The 26,878-nt window shown below is 40.0% G+C and overlaps 1 protein-coding gene across 1 annotated transcript; it reads right to left on the minus strand.

Annotated features, from left to right (window-relative positions):
- Positions 1 to 701: 701 nt before the first annotated feature.
- On the minus strand, positions 702 to 26,459 carry LOC140377388 (uncharacterized). Its single transcript, XM_072462779.1, has 6 exons — positions 26,359 to 26,459; positions 22,057 to 22,067; positions 19,682 to 19,978; positions 8,157 to 8,447; positions 7,949 to 8,065; positions 702 to 736 (listed from the first exon to the last, which is right to left on the minus strand). Exons 1-6 carry the CDS (start codon positions 26,457 to 26,459, stop codon positions 702 to 704), a joined length of 852 nt encoding a protein of 283 aa, XP_072318880.1.
- Positions 26,460 to 26,878: the final 419 nt, after the last annotated feature.

Raw genomic sequence — 26,878 nt, forward strand, 5'->3', positions numbered from 1 at the left:
TGTTGTTAGCTCTGTTTACGAAGAGTCATCGACTGTTACAATATTTATTCTTCACTGACAATATTTGCTTCAGCTGCTCTCACAGAAGCTGTTTGCACACTTTGCACTTCTCGTTCTATCTTAGTTCATCTACAATCTGGTCTTCTACTGTTTAAACCTCCTTGTGTGGAATCATAGTCAGGTGAATAATACCTGCAGAATGTGTTGTAATCGTCTGGTCCTGGAACTCATGGTACGTTAACTTCACCTCAGACAAACAATGACTCTAGAACTCGTTAGGAAAACCGTTAGAACAGGTTTTTCCTGAACAAGTCGGTTGAGTCTGACTTATTCCTTCTCTCAAACTCTGGTCGTTCATACACACAAACACTCCCTCTCCATTTCTTGGGCTTGGGACCGTCACAGAAATGACACTAGTCTGACCCTCTGTGGCTGGATTAAACGTGTTCATGTGCCAGGTAGAATGCAAGAGGAGGACAATGAGGGAAAGGCAGAGCAGAAGAAACCTGGAGACTGGACCATGTGGAGTAAAGGTTTCAGACAGTGTCTGATGTAAAGCGCTGCAGAAGATTCTGGAAACTGGGAAACGCCCACATGCAGTTTTCCTGATTTCCAGTCACATGACTTCCTGTCCACCGTTTGAGTAAATGGCCATTCGTTCTGGCTTTATTTGATCATAAACAGTGGTCAGATCCGGGCGGTCAGGGCTTCTCATTGGAGCTGATGGGACGCTGCACTGTAGAGACAAAACAAGAAGGATAATTAGGTTTTATGAACAATACTTTTGTTTGTTTACAATACAATATCTCCCAGTGCTGGTCCAGTGCAGAGTTAGACTGAAAACATTGTTCTTGTCAGACTGTTTAGACTTATAGATCTATAGATAAATGTATGACTTATTGAATAACAAAAAACGCAACAAAGAAGATGTGACCACAAATTCTCTACAGGTTGGACTACTCTATTATTTAACATTTTTACAGATTTTGTGGTTTGTAATTAGACTTGCCGGTTGCAATTGAAAGTACGCACCAAGACTAAACTAATGTACCGTACTGTCATTATTTACAATGATATTTAATTGATATGAATTTATTTTGTGTAAATTATGCATAAACTCTGGATGGAATGAGTGTTTACTGATCATTTATTACACCCATCAAAGGTTACACTTTTTGATGGGTATAAAACCAATATTTAAAACCTTTACAACAGGAATAAATAGACCAAATTAAGTGCTTAGTCTGTTTTGTTCTGTCATAAATATGTTTTCTATTGAAGCAGTCTTCTCTTTTGTAGGAATGAAACTGAAACGTTGCAGCAGGAAGCCAGCCCAAGTGGATAACCACGGCTGAATAATGTATTTGCATTGATCTATTGATGTACGTGACAGAGCGCTATCAAGGCAGTTCCTGTTTTGCACAGCTCTGAGCAGAGGCGGTTGAGACAATGTGGCTTTTCAAGAGCGTCCAGGGGGAGGGCAACTGAATTCACTGCTTTAGTCTCGATTTATAGGCACCAATTTGAGGAATGTTCTTATTCTTAGATATAAGAATTTGTTTTTTTAATTGCTATGGCCACGGTTCCAATTTAGCAGAAGTGAGTGTGACTAAAATGTAAATGATCATGATCATAGTTAAATTTACACAGCACTTGAACTTGAAACTGAATAATAATTAAAGGTGCACTATGTAACCTTTCTGTTCCAGCTCCAGCCACCTTCCTGTCTACTTGGAGAGGTTATTGCTTTGCTTAGAATGTTGCAGAGTATAGCATTAAATGTGTCTATTTTATACCATTTATTTAATCACAGGTGTTATTACAGATAGTTACAGCAAGAGATTAGATTAGAGTCAAACAAACAAACAAACAAACAAACAAACCACAATCAGAATATTTTAGAGCCAATGATTTATGTTCTAAATGCCCATTTGATTCAGCTCCTTATCACATTATTGGATTGGTTGGGGTTGAAGGAATTAATAAGCATTTAATATTGTAATGCATTAATATACCTTTCATTGTTATTGCAGACTGGACACACACACACACACAGACACACACACACACACACACACACTGCACATTCTTTGATCTGCTTGGTCTGTCTCTGCTCCCCCAGCTTCTCTGTCTGGGTCGAGGGTCGCATCTCACGACCATATTAGGACGTCCTGGAAGGTACAGCCTGGTACCAAGAGGTGCCAGAAAAGATCCACCTTCTTATGAATATTCATATTCTTTGTCCTGTGTGTGAGAAGCCCCCAGATGAGGAGCACAGATGTCTGATGGGAACTTGAGGGACATGACATGCGTTTTAATCTGTTAGTTTTGTAATCGTAGGGAATAAATACTTTTATTATAACGACCAGAATCTTGTCTTGTTATTCTCAGTAAATTAGAACCAACAGGATGAATTGGAATAATGTAGATTTGAACATTATCGGCCTCTGAAATCCTCCTCGTGTTTTAGCTGGAGACAAAACAAATGGCTCACATTACTGAAATGACCCAGAATCCTGTGAGATCATTGACTCATGTGACTTCTCACAGATATACAACAGATGATACTGCGAAAACAGATGTAGTTATGAAGCTGAACAGTGCGATGCAGTTTTAGAATCCTAAAGTTACAGATGTGATGATGTCATTTACCAATGGATCCAATGGAATTCAAAACTCTTTCACAATTTGGACATTTTGGCAGATTTGATCCTGCAAAGGTTTAAATGCACGATAATTAGACGAGGCCTAAGGAGACAAGGTTTAACCTGCTGAATATAAGCAGCCCTCAGGTGAAAACCACTGATGCCACATTGTAGAGAAAACTGCAGGAGGTTTTACGCTTTAACCAATTCTACAACTACCAAGTGTGTGCGGTGATCTGAAAGTAGGTTTAAACCAAACAACATTCAAACTACAGATGCATTCAAAGTTGTCTTGATTTGATTTTGTCCTGATGTCGACTCATTTAGTCAAGTTCTAGTCCAAGTCCGAGGTGTTTCACAAGTGTCAAGTAAGTCTAAGTCTTTGGCCTCAAGTCCAAGTCCAAGTCCAAGTCCAAGTCCAAGTCCAAGTCCAAGTCCAAGTCCAAGTCCAAGTCTTTACATTTCAAGTCAAATGGCTCTTATTTTAACAATTTATATGATTTTTGTAAATAGTTCTTCTTTTTAAAACGTCCTGGTCACATCTAAGTGTTTGAAAAACACATTTATTTTTTTGAGAAGCATCAAATCAATTCAAGTCAGAAGAGTCCATTTTATCAAGTCTCAAGTCATCAAAAAATCTCAAAAGTCTTGACTCGAGTCTGAGCCACGACTTGCAAGTCCACACCTCTGATTAGTGTCATGAATGAGCCTGAATAAATGACAGAAATGTCACATCAGAAGCGTGAGCTGCAAAGAATCATTGGCCTTTAAAGTCTGCAGTTGAACCAACCTGATTTCTCATGCAGTGTGTAATTTGAGCGTATTGGACTGAGTCTGTGAAAATAAAAAGGTGGTTAGTACATTAGTAGGTGAGTATTAATAACAGAGGAAATATGTTATAAATGTTGTGTAAGTAAATGTTATTAATGCAGAAAAATTCACCAACACAAGAACCCAATGGACAGAAACAGAACTAATTTCCAGTTTGGTCACAAAAATGATATTCTAAGTCTTGTATTCATTTCTATAGTTTTATGAATAGGAAGCACGACAACACTGAGCAAGAACTTCATGGAAATTAGTCAGATATTTAGTGCTAAGAGGAAATACCACCTACCATTTTAGGTTTACTAGTGATAAAACATACAGGGCTGAAAACATTAAGAGAAAAATGTATTTACTGATATTAATTAGATTATATTTATGTTGCATTCACTCCAACAGCAAACAACAAGAAATAATTTGGCATCATTTTAACATTTTTGAAGCCTGTTTTATAACAAGTGTTTGTCTTTGGTAAGACTGAAACTAATCTGAACAAATCATCAATTAATTTAATAATACAATGATAAAATAATTAGGTAAATTTGTTTTCTGAACTCAAAATCCTGCCATGTGCAAAGAGAAGAGGAATTACACCACAAATATACAGGAAATGTGTTTGAAAACCCAGTTGGAATGGATGGCCTTCTCGATCTTATTCTTGATGACAGAAAACAGAGCAGCAGAGGAAAGACCCCAGACTCAGGAAGAACATGCAAACTCCACACAGAGAGAACCACCGGGTCTGAGAGTCAAACCTAACCCTGACCCAAACTCATGAACGATTCTAGTTTAACCTTTTTACTGACAAACTGTATTGTTTATTGACCTTTCCTTAATAAAGACTATTCTCCTTGTGAATGAGTCGTTCATTGTTTAAGGACTTAAGCCACACAAACCCCACAGTTAATCCTCTGTAACACTTTAATACAAGCTCTTTGGACATGACAAACACAATTACTGTCTACTATTACGACAAGTACAGTCTTCTGTCTATATTCTATTTCACAACAAGAGATCCATTTAAATCCTTAAGAAATTATAAAAAAATTGTAAACAATGGAACATTTTTCAACGTCCTATTTACAACCCTGTGTGCATTATAAAATATACAAATACACTGGATATGTCCGTGTTTCTCACCTAATGCATGAGAAAAGTTTCACAGCAGAAAACAATAGCCAGACAAAGAAACCACATCCTCTTTATGACTCACTATGACTTCAAAGGACAAACAAGCTCACAATCTTCCTGTGCAATGACTTCAGATTATCATATAACCAGTATTTTATGTGTCTACAAGAAACATGTTATTCCATCTACACTTGTCTGAAGGTTCAATCATTGTGGTGGGTCAACGTTATCCAAAAGGGTAAGGTGATATTAAAAACAAGGAGTCTACAGCCTGATACAAAAGAGGAAATGTTAGTCCTCTGATGGTTAAATGCAGCTCAGTCGTCACAGAAACAGTGGAAAAAGAGCTGCATTCAGCATAAACCACAAAAAGGAATTGGATTTTTATTGCCACATATTTCCCAAAACTCATTATTCATTAATTTCAGTCACAATTTGAAATGCAAACTAAATCTATTACCATTATTTATTTATACTACAGTAAGGGGATTCACACCATAAACTCTCTGGCTACAGGGCGACCGAGTGACCAAACACATGCTCATGGAAAATCCCCTGAGTCCCGACAACAAAGAGGCGTTATCCATCTGGTCCATTAGACCATTATCTTTCAGCTCCAGTTACACATTAAACACAGGAAGTCTCCAGGCACAGCTGCTCATGTTACAGGTGTATGAGGCCAATGTTCAGGTAGAGTGAGGACAAAAGCCAAATTCAAGAAGATTTATTTTGGTCTGAAAAAAGATTGATAGCAAAACATTCTTAAATGATATGTATTTTTTCCATAGGATTTCTTTGTTGTTCTCCTAATGCAAATGCAGACTCACTTCCTGTCATCTGACTCCCTTTCTGCCAGTCAGCAGAGTTCAGACTCAGCACAACATTTTAAATGTCTTCATCATCAATACAAGAACCATTCTTTTTAATTATGCCTTAGGAATTATGACTTTATACTTTCCATAAACTTGTCACGCTTTCTTACAAAACAATACATGAATGATCAAATTAAATGTTACATTTATATTTAGCAGTTTATTTTCTCTGATTTGCTGTTGTAAAAATACTATAATGGATGAAATAACATATTAGTTTATCATTAACAACTCTTGATGTGGAGGTTTTCCACAACACGTTGAAGTAGTTTAAACGTTTAAAGAAGAACTATTGTTCTTTTGTCTTCTATCTGATGTAGTTCTTATTTGCAACGCCCGGATTTTGAACATCCGTGTTGATAATCGCCGCGTTGATTTGCGTCGGCCTCTTTACGTTACCTCGCCTTTGGAGAGCTGCGGTTCACCGGCGCAAACAGAGGAGTTTCTTTTCATTTGTGCCAAAATGGCAAATGAGTGGTTTAATGAAAAGGGGTAGAAGTTATTATATGGGTAAAGGCTCCTAAAAGTCTCAGAACTTGTTTGTGCGCGGGTGGAGTTTTCCTGTGACTCCTGTGCAGTCACTTATTTTTCTTTCTTTCAGTTTTCCACTTCACAACACTTCAGATACACCTTTATCATGAATCCACACACATCCTGACCTCTGCTGGTGTTCCCAGACCATCAAGAGTGTATGACAGTGTTTGTCAGTTTTCTGTTGTCTTGAGTTTGGAGGTTATCTGCTCTGGCTTCAGAGCTGGGCCAGGACAGTTTGGAGTCTCCTTGAAGCTTTTGGCGTTTTAGGACAATTTGTTAAAGTTAGTTGCGTTCTTTGGGCTGTGGTAACGCCATTGTTTTGTAAACCTAGTGTCTTTTCAATGCGTTTTGTTTGGTTTGTGGAAGCGTGACGTAACCTGCTTTTTGAGGTGTTTGGATTCTCACACACAGAAGAATCCTTTGGTTCCGACGAGTGTGTTGTGGCAAAGTGAGATGAGCATTTTGACCCGTTTTCAGTCAATCAGGTGAGTAAAGGGATTGATTTCTCGACTAAAGACCAGTGTCCCTGTTTAGAGGTGTCGCTCTTTTGGCTTCACCAATCTGTTTGTTGTAAGTCACAGTGGAGTGGTAAGTGTCAGTAGCCTGCAGTGACTCTTGGATGGGCAAGCATCAATATTTAGAGTATAACATTTGCAGGCAAAAGGAGGTGGTCTTGTTCCCTGCTCTCCCACACAGAAGATGAATCTGGCTGAGCTAAACTGCTTGTGCTCTAATGAAGTGTAGTCAATAGTGTCGCTTCACTTGTCAAAACACAAACTAGCTCTGGAACAGAGCCTTAGCTACAGACAAAGACTTGTCTCTAAAAGGTTGTTTTTAAGTCACTTGGCGCTGCTGTTGCCTCTCTTTTCTTCTGCACATGCTCATTTGAGTTAAAACCTGCAAATATCAAAGATTCCCACAGGTTTATTCGGCCTGGTTTGAGGCTGTGTGGTCCTCAGAGCATGTGCAGAGCTCTACAAGAAGTTAATGTCTGCTCTGGATCTAAAAGCTCATGTTAGAGAGAGGAGCATGAACAGGTCTGTTTAAGATGAGACAGTGCACAGTGCTGGAAATGACAACAACAACAACAACAACCAAGATTCCTGCAGTACTGCTCAGTGGCCTGTAGTGGACACTAAAAGACTTCCAGCCAAGTGTTTGATTGGAGAGGCCATTTTGAGTCTCCATCTGAGGGGTTCAGACCAGTGTGTCGTGAGCCGCTGCTCAAAATGGGAAAATGCTACAAACTGGATATTGGCGACGACTTAAGGAAAAAGTAAGAGCCATATTAGTGGTTATTAACTTTATTAGGGTGCTGCAAATTCCTTGGCGCCAAACTTAACTTTTGAGCAACAGGCTGTTAGAGTTACAGTTTGAGATTGAAAGAGTGAAAATGGAGCAAATGAAAGAAGGTCGACAACATGATATGGTCCGTGGTTGCGTTCTTTGCAAAATGATCCCGCACTCAAAGCCCAAGTAATGATATAGTGTCATAAATGATAAACCTTGATTTGTGCATCCTTAGCAACACAGTTATAAGATGGTTAAAAGCTCATCAAAGTTTCTTTTACATATCATGTCTCCTTTAACTCAAACAGGGATGATTACATTACTATTCTTAATCTCCAGGTGGTGTGATTGGACACTAAAATAACTGTATTCAATCTTATTATGAATGAAAAGGAAACTATAATACTACAAGATTGTTATATGAAAATAAACAAATATCCTATGAGAGAAGAATAGAATTGTTTTTTTTATGTTGGTTAAGTTAGCACTGCTTCCTGTCACGCTTTTGTCCGGTAACAAAAACCTCAGCAGCCTCAGTGTTTCATGTGAAATGCAGTCGGCCTAAATGTGGTTTCACAGGATCTGAAATGAGCGCTCTCTCACGCTCTCTTCACTTTAGCTTTTCAAATGTCTAAAGGTATAAATACTTGCCTTCTGTTTGAAGTGGTGTAGATTCCTTTTTAGAGCACTTCTTGATCACATAGAGCACGAAGGCCATGATGATGATGATGAGTACAGTCAAGACAATGGGAATTACAATATAGACAGCTAACAAAAAAAGACAAGACAAAAGATAGAGGCATTATTATTTATAGGTTAATTGTTGTTTGTTGTTTATCGTTTGAATTTGAATTCTTACCTTTTGACCCTGATGATGTATCTGACAGTGTCTCCTTGTGTTCACAGACTGTAGTTATATTGACTATAACAGCCTTGTTGTCCGCTGGGTTTTGAGCCACACATCTGTACTGGGAGGTGTAATCCTGCAGTTGGACAGTGAGGAGCAGCACTGCAGATGTGCTGCTGTCCACAGGCTGTTCTCCTCTGAACCAGCTCAGTGTGGTCTGCTCCGTGTGCTTCACTGAACACTGAACAGTGCAGCTGTCAGCGCTCACGTTCACACTGGACACGACTGGAGCTGACACGGCCTCTGGAAATGTCAAAGAATCAATCAGTACAAGATGCAATTGAAAGAGTTCATTTAGAGACAGAAGTTTACATTAAAAATTGTACGTGGGATTACGTCCTTAAGGCTCATTTATGCTTAATTTTTGTATGTAAACAGCTCTGTGCATTTGAAGCCTGGTTACAGAACATTTATGGGCCCTTTTAATGAAACTGAACGTCTAGTTCCGGTTTCATGTTTGGTTTAAGCCGCTACTTTTGCCCATACAATGGTGTTGTATTTTTACTGGCTAACGGCCACTGGGGGGCACTCTGGCAGGAAGTGCAAGCGCTGTAGAAGAAGATGCCAGTGGACAGTGGTCGCTGTATGTTAATCTTGAAAATGCTGTGTGTTTTATTACATCAGACTCATGTTCACGTAGTAATGAGTCTAAAGAGGAAGTGAATCTAGACGCGGCGAAACGCAAAGACACATGTGGAGCGCGGATATGTGATGCACGGCGGTCTGCAGGTTAGAACCTGACGCATTGAAATTAAACTTTCTGGCATGACCTGACCCCTGCCTCACTACCATGGACCATATTTTTGTGTAAATATCTCATGTTACAACATTACACTCACTCGCTAAACACAAGCTCAGGAGCAGATGATCCAGATGTGAAGACACTGACACAGGTAAATCAGCTCACACAGAGTACTGAAGGACAGAGGGGACAGCAGGGACAGCTGTGTTGTGTTTCAAGCTTTAAAATGCTGTGTGTTTTATTACAATTAGTCTAATTAGACCTGCGCCACGGACACGCGAGACCCCCGTGTCAAAAGAAAACCGGCGTGTGTAAATATCTAATTTTACAATGTGGGCACCACAATTTGATTTGTTTCTTTGTAAATTTAGTTGGAGCAGCTTTTATTCAGGAGCGCTGTATAGCCTGAAAAGTACGGTCATCAATCATGTTAAAATAACTCAAAAAACTGAAGTAACCTGTTGACAAAAACATTCGACTTTGCATTCTATGTACTTTTATCAAGTTTGTCTGTCTTATATTTAAGTGAACGCTCCCTGTCCAAAAAAAAAAAGCGTTCTCTTGGATTCAACTAAGCAAATACAGTAGGTTTCTTTGTGATTTTAAGGCATTTTTCCTGCTGTGTGAAGCACTTTGAATTGCCTTGTGTATGAAATGTGCTCTACAAATAAACTTGCCTTGCCTCGCCTCCTACTGAAGAACTGCTGCAGGTGATGAACTTTCAGCTGCAACACTGTATTTAAACCCGACTGATGCAGTGAGTGAGTTCTTATTTCTGAAACAGTCATGTGGAAAGACAAATCCCGTGGTCATGGAAAAGATGTCTGTGTGTTTGAAAAGAATCAAAGCCATTAATAAAATGTATCAAGTCTGGCCACGCCTGCCACCCGGTGGTCTCTGGAGAAGTGTGTCCCAGACGTGAGGGAACATGAAAGCTCCTTCGTCTCTGTTCATTGTTGTCGTGGACAGTCTGTCAGATAGGGTTGCCAACCGCCCGGGACGTCCTGAATTGCCCGGGACGTCCCGAATTGACAGACCAGAATTGAAGACCTTCTATGACTCTGTGGTGGCATCAGCTCCTGTAGGTGTGGCCTGCTGGAGCAGCAGCATCACAGAGAGGGAGAGGCAGGAGCTGGACAAAGTCATCAAGAAGTCCAGCTCCGTCCTGGGCTGCGCTCTGGACTCGGTGCAGGAGGTGGGGGACAGAAGGGTCCTGGCTGGATTCACATCTATGCTGGACCATGAGTCTCACCCAAGCCCCCAGCAGCCAAGATGGCCGCCCATTCAAGTCAATGAGAGCTGCTCAGTGGCGCATGTCGCCAGTTAGCCTTTAGCTCTTCGGACACTGCAGCCCAGAAGTGACGTAAGTCTGCGTCCGGTTTGCGTACCATGTGATCGTACTGACCAATCAGAGAGAGTTACTAGAGCAGCGCAGAGCACAGTGTGAGATAAAGTGAAATATTAAACAACTGGTTTTAAGAAACTTTTTCACTGACAATGGAAATAATTCTGGTCCTTATTAAGTACATGGAATGTTTGATGTAGCATTGATTTCTTAAATTACGGATTTTTAATCATATCATTCTACAACATGTCAAATGTATTCAGATGACACGTTTATCTACATGCAAAACATGCTAAAGTCATGATTAAGTCCGTATTTAGGTTTCTTGTCAGAACAACACTGATGGACACAAAACGTAACATCGATTAGTTTATACCTGGCAAAACATTCCATTTCCATAGCATTTATTACGTGATTTAGTTTTTCAGGCAGAAACATTAAGACATCAAGACATCACTTCTGAGCAGTAGATCCACGGCCCTCAGATCCGTGGTGGTCATTAGTTCCTTGATTTGTTCAGTTATTAAACCCATAGATTCATAGTTTTACACCTGTAGCTTATTCGTGGCATTTGGGCTCTTTCACGGCATCTCTGCCCGTTCACTTCACATACACGCGCTCTGATTGGTCTAGACCAGGGGTGTCAAACATCCGGCCCGCGGGCCGGATCCGGCCCGCCAAACGTTTTAATCCGGCCCGCGGAACATTTTTGAATCAATATTTTTTTTTTAAATAAAACATTTTTTTAATTTTTTTTCGTTCATAGAACCGTAGTTACTTCCGTAACCGTTGTTAGCGCTAAAACTACACGTCCCACAATGCCGCTGGTGGCCGCCCCTCCCCGCGCGGCTTTTCACTGCTGTGTGTACTGCGGAGGGAGTGCTGAGAGAAGTAAGACACGCGTTTGCGCACTTTACAGCACTTACGCACCTCAGAGCAGAAGTCTGAGCGAGGACAGAGACGTGTGGCTTTATGAAACACAAGGAAGAAAGAAAGAAGACTGTTTTGTGGATGTTAGAGTTGTGCTAAAAGTGGAGCTAACAACAAGAAAATTAACTTCTGTGATGATGGTCTGTGAGGAAAACATCCTCTACAAACCTGGACAGATCAGGAGCCACAGGTAAAAACACAGGTTAGAGTGTAATAAAGTCTGGACATGACTGTGAACACACTAATGTGACTGAACACAAACACAATGACCTCATTTGAGTCACTACATGAATCATTTGTCACTAAGATCAACTTAAACTATGAAAATAGCGAGCTCATATTAAGTTTGAGCAGAAACATGTCTGTGATATGAACATTTCACATCAGAAATGAGCAGTCTTTCACCTGCTGCACATTAGTGCAACAATCTCCACAACTATTACTAAGCTGTAAGAAAGCTATTTTTAAGCTATAGAAAAGAGTTTGGTTTGATGGAACATTGTGGCTCATGCACTTATTCTATATTTTCAAGGCCTGAGGGGAAACTTAACCTCCTTAAATGCTCCACGTGTGTTTGTATTTAGTGGTGAGTCAGTTCAGGTGTAAAGAGAACTACAGAGAACTACAGAGAACTACAGATAACTACAGAGAACTACACAGATGTGGAAATGTTAGTTAGTACATTTAAAAGGTTTTTTAAATCTTGAGAAGTTTATTTTGTTATAAAGTCAAATACAATATTTTTCAGTTCCAAATACCTATTTAAACAATATCTAACAATAGACTAAATGTTTATCTCTGTAGATCAACTCTGAAGTTGTAATGCACATAAACTGAAGCACAGTGTTGGTGAAATGACACTTGTTTTTCTTAACACATTTTAGTTTATGAGAACTATGTTTGTAATTTCTTTTAATTGATCCAGTAATTGCTTCAAAAACAGTGTAAGCTATATAAAGCTATTTATTTCTTATATATTTTTAAGATGTTTTATGTTTTACGTTATGTTCGGCCCGCGACCCAAAATGAGTTTGACACCCCTGGTCTAGACGGTCACGAGCTGGGCTAGAGCGGCGCGCTAGAGCGTAGCCGAAGCTATCAGCTTAAAATGTGTTTTAAAGACAACTGAAGAATCTTAAAATTAGAAAAAGTCCATGACCCATAAATAAGTAAGAATTGCCGCTATATCCGACTTTTCTGAAAGCTCCAGGTGCTCTGTCAGCCGAACACGAGCAGTTTTTTGTTACATTGCGCTCTAGGGAAAAAAAGCTTTCTAGACGCACGGTTTCTTTGGCTGCAGTACCAATGGAGCGGCCATTGGGGGAGTCTGCCCTGAACATGTGCAATACTGACTTAACCATGTGCAATACCGTCATATTCATGTGCAATACTGACTTAACCATGTGCAATACCCTCATATTCATGTGCAATACTGACTTAACCATGTGCAATACCCTCATATTCATGTGCAATACTGACTTAACCATGTGCAATACTGTCATATTCATGTGCAATACTGACTTAACCATGTGCAATACCCTCATATTCATGTGCAATACTGACTTAACCATGTGCAATACTGTCATATTCATGTGCAATTACTGTCGTAGTCACACGCAATTAATGTCATTCATGTGCATACAACTGATGTAAATAAGTGTGTTTACTTCATCATTATTATTAGTATTATAGTCTTATGCCAGCTATTTTTATTTATTATTTTTATTTTCTGCCCTCCATTCCCTATTAAGATATGAGAGGACCTGTTTACAGGGTTTTGTTAATAAGAGTTTTTGTTTTTGTTTATAAGAGTTCTTCTATTAAGAGTGTTTTTTTAAACTTCCTATAATCTGTCCTTTCCCCCTGTATCTACTGCGTTGTAACACTGAAATTTCCCCATGTGTGGACATTAAAGGCATATCTTATCTTATCTTATCTTATCTTAATTATGGGTGATTTTGATTTGTCGCTTCCGGGACAGCTCCAGTCCCTTATTCCAATCACAGCCTCGCCGGCCAATAATTGGGTACTGCAAACGCACTACTGAGCTTTACGCCTACATTTACCACGCGCCTCTCAGAGCTCCACTTCCTGGAATTACCGTGACAGACGCGTGTCTCAGCCAATCAGCGTGCAGCAGCCGAACAGCGGCTGCTCGCTCTGATCCGAGGTTAGATTGAACTGAAATACCTGGCCTGTCCTCACTCTCTGACTGCCACCACAAGCCATCAAGTATTATTCATATCCAGAGAACAGAAGGTAAAGCGTGTTGAAACCGAGGCGCCCACACATAAGCTCATAGATTGGGGGCAGTATTTCTCAAACTGATTATGATTTGTTTCTGTCATTTACTGCAGGCTAAGAGGAGGTCCATGAAACAGACAGAGACACAGACAACTGAGGGTAACAACAGAGACACAGTCAAGAAGACAATACAGTGTAAGAAACAACAGAAACAGGTCAGGAGAGCAACACCAATACAATTTATGTAAGAGAGAAAAACTAAAGACAGATGGATAATAACAAAAAGTTCTACACCTGTCAAATTACATGTTTTAAAAGCTTAAATGTCAGAGTTATAATAAAACATTAATATATAACTTACATAAATGTCTTTTTCCCCCTTCAATATGATATGGCCTCCCATGTACTGCTCAGAACTGGGATAAATTAGTTTGACAATGGTTTAGGCCTAAAGCTTTTCAGTGTCTGCAGCACATGGTTATAGTCTAATGCTAACATGACATTTGAGAGAAACTTGTGATAATTGTCTTCACTATTCACATGAACAATACATCCAAGCAAGTACAGTAGTGGTTTGCCAAAATTACAATGACATTAGTAGGTTTATGGTATGGCTAATGAAACCTTGCAATTTCCATTATTGTTGGTCAGCTGTTGGCGCGCGCATGTGCACCTGGAAGAAAGTGTCCCTCATTTGGGGTTGAGGTAACCCTACTGTCAGATGTTGCTTCTGCGGAAGGTGACAGATCCTCACCGAAACTTGTCAACGCAAAAAAACAACCCAATTTATCTTTATAAACAAAACAAACAAAAGACTAATTGAAAGAAGACATGATGAATTTCATTAATGGATTACGAGGAAGATACAGACAACAATGTGTTGTACCGCCATTTGGAGAATTTGAACAGATCGCAGGCCCGTTTCAAAAACAACAATGATTTAACTTGAAGAATAAGGATATTACACCAAAGAGCCTAAGCATAAAGAACCCAATTAAAATTTGCAATAACACCAGACGGGTACTGAATGAGGATTTCCTCTTTGCTACAGAATTTGCACACAATAAAATACAGGATCAGGGGAAAAACGCAGAGTTACACATCACAGTTACAGGAATACTAAAAAACACAAAGATATCATGCAGCAACATTACAAAAGTAGAAAGAAAATCCATAGACATACTAAAAATGGACAGCACAATTACTATAATACCAGCCGACAAGGGCAGAAGAGCAGTAGTCCTGGACACATACACAAAAAAATAGGATGTTACTGGGGGACAAGGGCACGCATGAGCTATTAAACAGGAACCCAACAGAAGAAAAGAAAAGACACTCAAAGCATTATTAAAACCACGCATATGGCACTTCAAAAGTACACAAGAAACACACTCCACTATGATCCAAAGTTGTCAGCACCGGCCACGTTACATACAATTTATCAAAGGGTCTAGTGGACATAATAAAACCTCTCCCTGGACAAATTGAACATCACTGCAAAAATTCCAAACAACCAGTTCAAGAACTCTGAAACTTTAAAGTAGAACAGGATGAAATATTAATATCATGTGAAATCACGTGAAGGAGCTACCCTTAAAAAACAAACAAATCTCTCCATCACAGATATTCATTCACTATTATCCTTTTCCAATACAAAAGCAATATTTATAAACTAAAAGAAGGCTTCGTCATAGGGGATCCACTCTCAGCCATTATGAGAATTTTTTTTAAGGGAGTGTCTGCAGTGCCGCGGCGCGCGGCCAAAACTGCCATGTTATTTTTGTGCCGGCCACGCGCCGCTATTTGACCGCGTTTTAGCGCCGTTTTAGACCGCGCCGGGTTAAAGTTAAAGGTGGTATGGCCGATTTTTTTCAGCAAATTTTTTATCATATTTCCTCGTGGCGTGGATAAATCATTTGTCCTGCCACGTATCAATCATAAAACGCACCTATCGCTCACCTGCAGCCGCGTCAGGCTCGTCCCCACGTTTCCGCGTGCCTAAGCGCATGGATCTATCATAATATAGTTCCCTCAGTGTACGGGGCAAAATGAAGACGGAGAAAGACAGTTCAAGCTGACTCAGAAGTGGACAGAAATCTACGGGAGACGAGCGATGCGATGTGCTCCGTTGCGCTAATAAACAAACGCACGTGTGTGTTGTATCAGTCCACACGGGGGAGTGGCATGTGCACTTCCGCCTGCGTTCTCAAATCGCCAAAAAATCGTCCATACCGCCTTTAAGGTTAAGGCTAGGGTTAAGCTTAAGGTTAGGGTTAGCCATGACGCTATAAGAGAAGTCTCGCGGTTCCTGAAACTGCGCGGCCATTTGACCGCGTGCCGCGGCACTGCAGCCACGGCCTTTTTCTAATGGAAAAGGCCATAAAAACAGCACCACCACCAGGTATGTGGATGACATTTCAGAAAAAATAAAACAAGGACACACACACAGGTGCTAAAGGAACACCGGAAACATAAAATGCACCTGTGAGGAGGAAAAAGAGGGAGCAACAGCCTTTTTTTGGGACATAAACATTGAACACAAACTGGACGGAAAACTCAAAACTACATTTTATAGAAAACCAACACACACAGATCAAAACCTGCTTTGGACTTCAGAACTATCCACTTCACACAAAGTCTCCGTAATCAGAACATATTTCCAACTCACAAGCCTCATCCCAGAGGAGAAGGACCGGCAGAGGGAGAAGCTTTCATGCTCCCACATAGTGACAGGGGGCGTGGCCAGTCTGGGAGAGCAGCTGATAAGTGACATGTAACAACAGTCGGATGATGCTTCTGAGGATCGTGACAGATGGTCACCAAACATTTCAAGATAAAGAACAACTCCAACAGCTTAATTTGGCTTTACAAATGAAACAAACAAAATAAGGGTCAAATCATTGGCATCAAGAAAACATCAAAGAGAAGCAGAAACTAATGTACTCCAGATCTGAACCCAGTGAGAGTGTTTGGGACGAGCTGGAGGAGGCTTTGTGCAGCGGTCACTCTCTCACATCATCAATACAAGATCAACTGGATGGAAATAAATCATCATCATTACAGAAGCATATTGAGACTACGCCACAGAGAATGTGTCTGTAAGAACAGATAAAGGCCTTTAGCCCGTGACCCTCTGGTTCTGTGGCGACTTTTTTTTTTGGACTAAACACTGACTTTCACAGTCAGTGAATGTTAGAGTTTTACTTTGAGACAAAAACACATACTTTTATAACACATAGGTTTCCTCCTGTCACATATTTACATATTATGTAAATGTCTTAACATGCTGCCAGTGATTATCCATCTGTAACTCGCTCTTCATTGTCTTTTTTGTGTGCAAGATTCAGATAATTCCCTAATTCCCACATGAATGGAAGAAGGAGTGAAGATCTGCACTTTTAAGGAAACCGGAAATAGTGAAAAGAGCCAATTTACACTTTCAACCTTTCTAATGTCAAGGCTGTGTTTTAGTAAATAACCACCAGAGGGCGCTCAAAGTCATGTTAGACAATTGTCCAAAACAACTGTGGTAGACAAATCATATTTGGACAAACTGTTGGGTTAAAAAACACAGAGGACGGACAAAAGCCTCTAAGTGTATCTGTGTGCGTCTAGAATGTAGAGCATTAATGAGCCTTAAGGTCATTTGGGTTTATCTGACCAGCCAAGAACACATGCTTCTCCAATACCAAAGATGTGAGTCTGGACAGAGGTTTTATCTCCCAGATCTCAGATGGAAGTGATTTACAGGTGGATTAGACGATGAAATAATCAAACGTGATAGAGTTCTGTCTGAGTTCTGCCTGAGACGCAGAGGAGAAGGTCATGACCAGACTGAGCCGTCCTTTGTATTAGACGTAAAGAGAACCAGTCTGGATCCAGGCTACATTTGGACTTGTGTTGTTTACAACTGAATTAAGACGGAATTCGTCTGTCTCTATTTGTCATCTCTGTCTCTCTACACCTTTTTACATGTGCAAATCTACTTATGTGAGCCTGGATCCTGCGAATATGTGAAATATCAATATCACTCAGTAAAACCTCTGTAAATATTTGAAGTTACAGTGAATATACGTGAATTAGACTTGGCTCTCAAATTATACAAACATGAAAGCCAAAGCAGCTCATTCTTCTTTCCAGTTCAAAGCGTTTCAGACTCAGGTACAAGTCTGAACAGGCCGTGTATGAGAGTGAGCAGTTCAGCTGCAGGATTCATGCACATGCACCTGTGTACTTCATGTTTTTATGAAATACATTTATCAAGTGAATTATTGATTTGATTTAAAGACATCATAAAGTAAAAAGACAAACAGTCTTATTCCTTTTAAATAACCGAGAAAATATAAGTCATGGATTGTATGAATCGGATTGTTGGAGATATAAATGCAAAATTAAATAGTCTATATCAGAGTAATTCCTCATTCTTCCAGGAGTGTTTCATTGTAGTAACACATTCAGTTGTAGTCATCTTGTCCTTAGGGTGAACCAGTTTGTCTAAAAGTCTTGCCCGGTTTAAACTAAACATAAATTGTTTGCATGAGATGACTCACTCTGAGGACAAACTCATGCAGAAAAAACATTTTAAAACAAAAAATAGATTATATTATTCTATCTGTGACAGGTTAAAAAGTGAGTCACAGATTTGAAATTTGTCATAAGACACTATTTTCACCTTTTAGTTCATTATTGTGGTCAAAACTGTGTTCAGTACAAAAAGTATAAATGCTAAAAATGTACATATGACCTGTTAACAATGTTTATTTCTATTGGCTGGCGGAAATGTTTGATATGCGCCTGCACAAAGTTTTCAGTGTTCTTTCCTGATATAAAACGGAAGAGTAAGGACGTGAACGTCTCTGTCCTTCATTTTCCCATTCAAAAAGCACCACGTACCTCTCCCAAACTGTCGGAGCAGAGGGCGCAACATATCCAACAGTGAGGAAAGTTGTAAAGAGCATTACAGGTGAGACTGAACAGCCTCTGCACAAGAGGATTTATCAACACAGAAGACACTGGAGTTCAGGACCACAGAGCGCCGTGCATCTTCATCTTAAAGCCACAAACCACTCTATGGAAGACAGTGAGCTGAAGATTCTGAGCAGGAGAAGAGATGGATTGAAAGAGGAGTTAAAGAGTAACCTGGCTCCACCAGGTGAATTCTCATGATGTTTGTTTCACTTTGGCCATTTTAGTAGATTTAGCAGACTACTTTTTTTTTTTTTTTTTTTTGAACGTATTTGAGGACTGGATTTAATAACAGTTGAATTTCTCTTTAATGGCGATTGGCAGCCAACTGAAAAGTTCATTCATTCATTTGTGAATTTGTTCCCTTTCGGGGTCACGGGTGACTGTAGCCTCTCCCAGTGACTCATGCGGGGTACACCCTGGACAGTGGCCAACTCGTCGCAGGGCCAACACAGAGACATAGACATTACAGACAACCAATCACTCTCTAGGGCCAATTCAGAGTTGCCAATTTTGCCTAACACATGCATGTCTTTGGACGGTGGGAGGAGCCGGAGAACCCACGGTAACACGGGGAGAACATGCAGACTCCACCCAGAGAGATCATGTGATGTTGGTCCGGGAATCAAACCCCTGATCTCCTTCTTGGGAGGCGAGAGCGCTAGCCACCTTTGCCACCGTGCACCCCATTTTTCAAATTTTTGTAACGCCCAAAATCACAACAACGGTTGCCTCTGAGGGCGACAGTGAGGCCACCACCTAATGTAGTTGTACGTCTTCAAAGTATGTGTTTTAAGCTATATCATACATAAAATAATAATAAAATAGGGAGAGAAAGAGGGAGAAGAGAGAGAGAAGAAAGAGAAAGAGAGAAAGAAAGAGAGAGAGAGCTTTGACCAATCAGATTCAAATATTTGTCATGATGTTACGTCTTTTCCTGATTTCTTTCAGTGAGAGTCTGTGCAGACTGATATTGTGCAGAACTCAATTCAGAAAGATTATACACAATCCAGCAGAGCCAGTTTAGTTAAGGCTATTTTTGTTTAAAAAGAATAAATAAATAATAATAATCCTAGTTTAAACAGAAATGGAGGTTTATGGTTCAGTTTACACATAATATACAACAGCATGTGAAGCCATGTGGCAGCATCAGCTCTGGTCATTCAGATGATCATCAGGTACTTATCAGTGATGAGGGAACTGCAGACAACTCTCTACCTGTTTTTTTTTAAATAAAAAAGGTTTACTCACCATAAAGTTTGAGTTCGTATATTTTTTTAAGGACATTTCCTTTTTTAGAGTCGATGGTATAAACTCCAGAGTCATTTTGTTGTAGATGTGACAGAGTGAAGAGTCCAGTGCTGCTGCTCCAGTGAAGTCTGTTTGTGTAAATGTCCTCGTAAATCTCAAATGCTCCATTAGAAACAGAAGCAAGATTTGTTGTTCCCAATAATATAAATGCTTTCTCTTTCACAGAGTTGGGGAATGTGATGGATGATCCCACAACAGCTTTTAGAGGAACCTTCACGTCTGCATCACATGTGAACACTGTGAAAACATGAACACGACACAGTTAGATCAAGCTTCATTCACAAACTCAGAACAACAAACTACAAACTATGACTCTTCTGTTCTAGAACCAGTTTTAATAAGTGATAGTGATAGTGTTTATTTAAGCCTATTTACAGATCAATATCTTCATCCAAAGTCACTGATCACATATTCTTTGCACAATGTGAAAAGTGAAGCCTACACTAAAGCTGAATGTGAAGATAGAGAGAGGTTTAGACAAACAAATACTATGAATCCTAAAGGAAACTACAGCACAGTCTGTTGCCCACATTCATTCACACTTTACATAAAAGAAACAGAATAATGAAGTAGCCCACATGGCACAATACTAAATACACACAAATAAAGGGCTTCTGAGTTCATAAGATGTTAGGAGTCAAATGCAGCCTATGATTTCCACCTCCTTCATGATCTTTTGTCCTTGTTAGTCTTTAGTCCTAATGCTTTAGAGTGCAAAAGTGTAGAGCACAAACACAGGCCAGTGAGGTCATTATCAGAGAGAAAAGTGCATGTTGTTTTCTACATCAACATCTAGACTCTTAACAACATAAAACTAAACTTAGGCACAAATATAGACGTGATTTCTAGGCAAATCAAACTATAAACCTCTATGATGTGGGGTACGTCATTATAGAGATGAACTAGACTATTTATGAAGTTAAAAAACGCCTAAAGTCTGTGCACTGAGGAGCACATAAACAAGGCAACTTTTCCAAACCTGATCAAGCGCGGAAGTGAACGGGAATAACTCACCAAAAGTGGATAAAAGAAACGATGTCCACAATAATAAATCCATGTTTAGTGGGAGAATGACTCTCGGGCTCTTCATGGATTTGACTCAGATGTGCTTTACATAAGCCCCGCCCCGCAGTCCCTTAGCACTCGTCTCGGCTCCGAATTCGCTGCGCCCAAAATACGCATCTGATCTTAAAAAACGGGGTTGTCACTTGGTAGTCTAAATGTGAGTATTTTGATATGTGAATGATCTGCAAAGACTTTTGCATTTTGGAGCTATTGACCTCGGAAGTCCGAATCTGTGAATATGACGCTAACTTTACCCCGCATTTACTTTCAGGGAGTATTTTGCATATCAACATATAAACCAATATAATAGATCCATGATATAAAAACACGTTTGAAAGAGCCTGTTGTATTCAATGTATGACAGCATGTTATAACATGTATTTATTCCCCGTTATATGATATTTCTCCGACACGAGGCACTTTATGCATGATTTATTCTTCTGTCCCGGGCCCGTGGAAAAGGAAACTTTAATATGAAGAGAGAAGCACGTTCCGGGTCCATCACAGTCTGAAATGTCTGTGCACATTTTATACAAGACTCATCGTTGTCTTCTCCCTTTTCTTCTTCCTTCAGACATTCCTCTCTCAAACAGGACGAGGAGGCGGAAGAAGCAGAAGGACTGAGATCATTGTGCTCCACCCACAGCCTCTTTGTGGAAACCATGGATCTATTATAATATCAAGTTCAGTCACACTTCATTAAAATAGTCCAGAAAAGTAAAACAGAACAAAACTTTACATCAACAGAGAATTAAGCTTTATTACTAATATTGTATTGGCCTGTTGTCAGTGAAAGTACAATATCTTCAGCTTTAGCCTGAGCCGGGTGAAGCAGACACTTCTTTCTCCTTGAATGGAAAGGACCGTTTTGTATAAACTGATAAGAGGAACTCTCAGAGTTCCTGTTTTATGCATCATTTTGAGGACATGATCCTATTCAAAAGATTTTCTATTTTTCTTTTTTTTATTGTTACTTGCAAACGTACGTCAAATTTGGCCATTTTAAAATTAAGTCCAAATGCAATTTTTTTTAACGTTTCTACTGGCAGAACTGTCCTTATTTGAATCATTCTTTTTTTTCAGTCTTTTCTTATGTTAATTGTATTTCATTACTGACCTTAATCTTTGTGAGTATGATTTAAAAATGACAAACATTATGAATCATGAGATTATTTTGGGCCAATCATTGACCTCCTGCTGAGCAGCCAGGGTTTAGTTCAGTTTGTTCAAGTAGAACAAGCTTCACTCACTGATGACAAGTCTGGACACGAACAGAAGTCAGTTATGAGAAACAGGAACTCCTACATTTATGTTGATTAACCAAGAGTTAATCATTATAAGAAAAGTACACAAAAACGTCAAATCATCAGATAAATACAAGGATCCCATAGTTACTTCTCATTTTCCTATTCACATTATATTTGTCTGTTGTTGTCATTTTTGTCCTTTTGTGACACATGAGAAAGACTCTTATTGTGAAATGTATCTGTGTAAAACTTATGTAATTCACTCTAATGATCATTAAAGGTGAGACTTTGCTGGTGGAGGCTCCGGCTAATGTTATTACCACAAGGAAAACATGGAATTTAATTGTCAAACTGATGCAGTGTTTTATGCGTATTAATGTCCTAAATAACATTTTAAGAAATGTTTATTAAAGATTGAATGGACAATTTTTTTGGCCCAAATTTGAGTCTTATTTCCTCGTGGCGTGGACGGCCGATTAGTCCTGCCAATCATAAAACGCACCTACTGCTCACCTGCAGCCGCGTGTGGCTCGTCCCCCGAGAGCAGCACGTTTCCTCGTGTCTAAGCGCATTGATCTAGCATAATATAGTTCCCTCAGTGTACGGGACAAAATTAGGACGGAGATAGACGAGCTGACTCATAAGAGACTGAAATCTACGGGAGACGAGAGATGCGATGTGATCCGTTGCGCTAAATAAACAAACGCACGTGTGTGTTGTATCAGTCCGCACCATGGATCTATTATAATATCCGCACGGGGGAGTGGCATGTGCACTTCCACCTGCGTTCTCAAATCGCCAAAAAATCGTCCATTGCGCCTTTAAATATTGTTAGCATGCATGCTAGTTGCTAATGGTAACAACCTATAAACACTTCTACCTGTGGTAATGAGTTCTGGTGTAACTCTCGTGTGGTTGGGTGGTTGATGTATAGAACCATTGTCTTTTAGATTTTATTTAGAGAAAACTCTGAAATGACCTTTTGGATCGTGAGCTTTATAGGCAAAATGTCCCTGTTAATGACATTTGGTTGTTGATAATCTTTCATTTGTAAATAGATAAAATGATCAGTCTGAATACATGTATTTCTTTGTCAGAAATGGTACACAAATGTCTAACACGTATTAACACTGCAGCAGGTGGTTTCACGTGGCAAACTGGGGACTGGGTTCATGTGTTTGCACAGACTTTATCAGATCTTTCCATATTTCCATGTTTATGGCACCACCTTCTCCACTGGTACATTTAAAAAAGCTGAAGAAAAAGCTGATCAAAAGAGTTGCAGACAAAAACTAGAAAAAGAGAAGGGATATTTTATTGATTGTATTAATAAAATACTATGACTCAAGTAGAACACACTATTCATTCATTCATTCTTCACTTATCACTTCCCACATCTATTGATTTGAGATGATGGTTTCAGGTGGAAATGAGCTTCTAGTTTCCTCAGGTCACGAGTGAAGACGAGAAGACAAGAGCGCCATCGTGAGGCCATGTGACAAACTGCAGAGCTTATTGCTGTCTGTATGATGGGGCTTCCACACCGCCGCGGCCGAAGCGTCAAGTTTACATTCAAAGTCTATAGTAAATGCGCGTCGAGCGCGTAGTGCGTTATCCGCGGCGCGATTTCTTTGATTTTGCGGCGCGATTGGTGCGTTTTCTTACGCTCTCAACGCTTTGAGCGCGCGTATGAGCCGGCCGAGGCGGCCGATGCGGCTTACGCGACGTGTTCAGATATGTTCAGATCTCTGCAGCTGAAGCGTAGCAGCCGCCGCAGCAGCCAATCACAGCTGACGCGCCAGTGTACGTATTTCCCCTCGCATTTCCGGTATTCCCCGTGGAATTCCCCAAGAAGCGCCACTTTTTCCTTGCTCGTCAACAATGGCAGACGAAAGACTGATTGTGGCCGTGTGTGGGAGAAAGGAGCTGTACGATGTATTCACGGTGGAACAGAAAAAAACAAAAATAATAATATCTGTCGAGAAGACACTTTGTGACACACAAAGCGTCAGAGAAACCCCCCCAGACGTTTTAATCCGGCCCAAAAAACATTTCTAAGTTATATGCATTAATTTCCAATATATAGTGTTTTTCATTAATAAAACTACTAAGAGTCCCACAGTCCTTTGCAGCCGCTGCCCCTCCCCCACACTGCTCAGTGCTGCTGTGTGTGCTGCTGGAGCGAGTGCAGAGGGCTGAGAAGTGCAGACGCGCAGTAAACTTTACAGACTTGAGCAGAGATCTGAACGAGGAAAGAAAAGTGTGGTTTTGGGAAAAACTGGAAGAAATAAAGAGATTGTTTTGTGGTTGTTAGAGCTGTTCTAAAAGTGGAGCTAATGTGGAGCTAACAACAATAAAACAATCTTCTGTGATGCTCCGTGAGGAAAACATCCAAACCAGAGCAAACCTGGACAGATCAGGAGCCACAGGTAAAAACACAGGTCAGAGTGTAATAAAGTCTGGACATGACTGTGTCCACACTAATGTGACTGAACACAAACACAATGACCTTATTTGAGTCACTACATGAATCATTTGTCACTAAAATGAGCTTAAACTATGAAAATAGTGAGCTCATATTGAGTTTGTGCAGCAACATGTCTGTGATATCAACATTTCACATCAGAAATCATATCACAAGTGACAAGTCCATGTTCCTGTTCCTGCTGCAGTGCCCACAAATAACTATTACTAGGCTGTTTATTTCCCATATTTTTTATTGTTTTTATTCTATTTACGCTGTGTTTGGCCTTTGATAAAGAATTGAGTTCATTTTCGGTGAAAGGACATGACTGAATTGATAACTTAATTTATCTAGTCATTTTTATTTATAGATTATATAGTTTAGTCATAAGTCTGTCTTTAACTAAACATTTTCGGCAGGATGTCACCATGGCCTTTTACCTCAAACCCTGAACACTTCAGAGCAGAAAGTACAGATACCTCCTCTCAGATGTTGTGAAGTAAAAGTAAAAAAGGGTTAATAATATAAAGGGAATGTACAGTACATTTACATTTGTACTTTGTTACTTTCCACCACTGGTAATGTGTGAGCTTTGTGTCTATTTATTTCACTTGTGGATCGATAATCATCAAAAATCATCCAATCGGGACTCTGAGATTTGAGTTTCTAAGACTTGGGACTGAATTTGAGGTTCATATTATAGGACTTGGATTTGAACTCGGACTTGTGGACAAGAGACTTGACAGTTACAGTTCAAGTCTTTTATATCTCATTTTTTGGAAATATGCCTCTGAGTTTTGGGGGGAAAAGATAACTCTGCATGAATTTGAACTCGATTTTAGATGACTCCGCTTGCACTTTATTTGAGGAGTGGTTTCGCATTGTAAAAGCTGAGGATTCATTTTTTAAAGAGGTGAATTCAAAGGTTTTTTCACATGGCAGTCTGCAGTATTTATTGTAAGAGATTAGGTGAAGAGTACTACTTTTATAACTGTACAATACTGTGTGCGTCCGGTATGCACTGACTACTGATAGGTCTTCAACTGAGTCTTCCTCGGTCAGAAGGAACAAACTCCAGTTCACACTTCGGAACATTTATTGAAGGAAGCAGATATTGGGATGAGGAGGTCTATTTACATATGGGATGTGAGAGTGTGTATGTGTGAGTAAATGTGTGTGTGGTTATCTGAAAAGAAAGACAATAAAAACTATGTTATGAAACACTGACAAACATGTTGCATCGAATTTGTATAAAGGCATGTAGTTACACTAAATGACCACAGGAAGGAGCCCTAAGCTTACAAATGAAGTTACAAAAAAACATAACTCTTTCCAAGAAACGTCTCATTAAAATAAAAGGTAAACTGCACAATATATACATGAGGCACTATTTACAATGAAATATACAGGACAAAGGATTGAATTATGGACATGTAAGTGTATAATTAAAGCACTATCATTACGTAATAACAAGTGGAACCCAGCCACACCCATCACTTTAACAGTGAACATCAGCTTGTAAAACAAACATCTGAGCTAGAACTTATAGAACTTAGATATTCAAACATGACTGCAAACAATACTCTCATCATATGGACGCACACAGTACTTATACACACAGGATATGCAAGATGAACAAACAGCAACACGAGGCTCCACTCCTACAACCGTAACGGCAAACACGGCAATAACATATGGGCCTTAGGGAACGACAATAAACCATGTTGCATTATGGGAGGTGTTGTACTTTCACAGGAAAAATACACACATACTAAAGTCCGCTGGTGGAGAAATACTAACAGCGTCCTTAGGCACTGCAGGAAGCTCCACCAGTTTGTTACTTGTAGATGATCCCCAGTGCTTCTCTCTCCATCTTCACCAGGTACGGGCCAAAGACATGTAGTTTGTACAGTCTCAGGCGAGATGAGGGAAGATCAGCCATTTTAGGAGTAGAAGGAGAAGCGTGCCATCTTCTGCAGTCAACACACTGATGTTTCTCTGTATCTCTGCATAGAGTCTCTCTGCGCCAGGGTGAAGGAGTTGAGCATCTTAGTGTTTAATGACGAGCATAGACAGAGGATGATCTGCTGCCAGCACTATAGGATGAATGCTGTCTGGGTCTACATCTGTGGCCTGACGCTGACGTCCTCCAACTCTGATCAGTTCACTGAGGCTGTCGTATTCAGGAGAGAGAGCACTCAGGCAGCTGCCAGAGTGCACAGTGTGGCCTGTTCGGAGGGCTTGAACCTCCTCAGGAAAACTGTCAGTTTGTGCAGAGCAAAGCAACTGTGTCTGGGCCTCGAGTCGCTCAGCTGCAGTGAAGGGAGTGGCCGCCTCATGCAGGGACTGGGGAGTGGCCAG

This window comes from Eucyclogobius newberryi, unplaced genomic scaffold, assembly GCF_026437365.1.
Source record: "Eucyclogobius newberryi isolate DKJ021-1_F unplaced genomic scaffold, fEucNew1.0.hap1 SCAF_4, whole genome shotgun sequence".
NCBI lineage: Eukaryota > Metazoa > Chordata > Actinopteri > Gobiiformes > Gobiidae > Eucyclogobius > Eucyclogobius newberryi.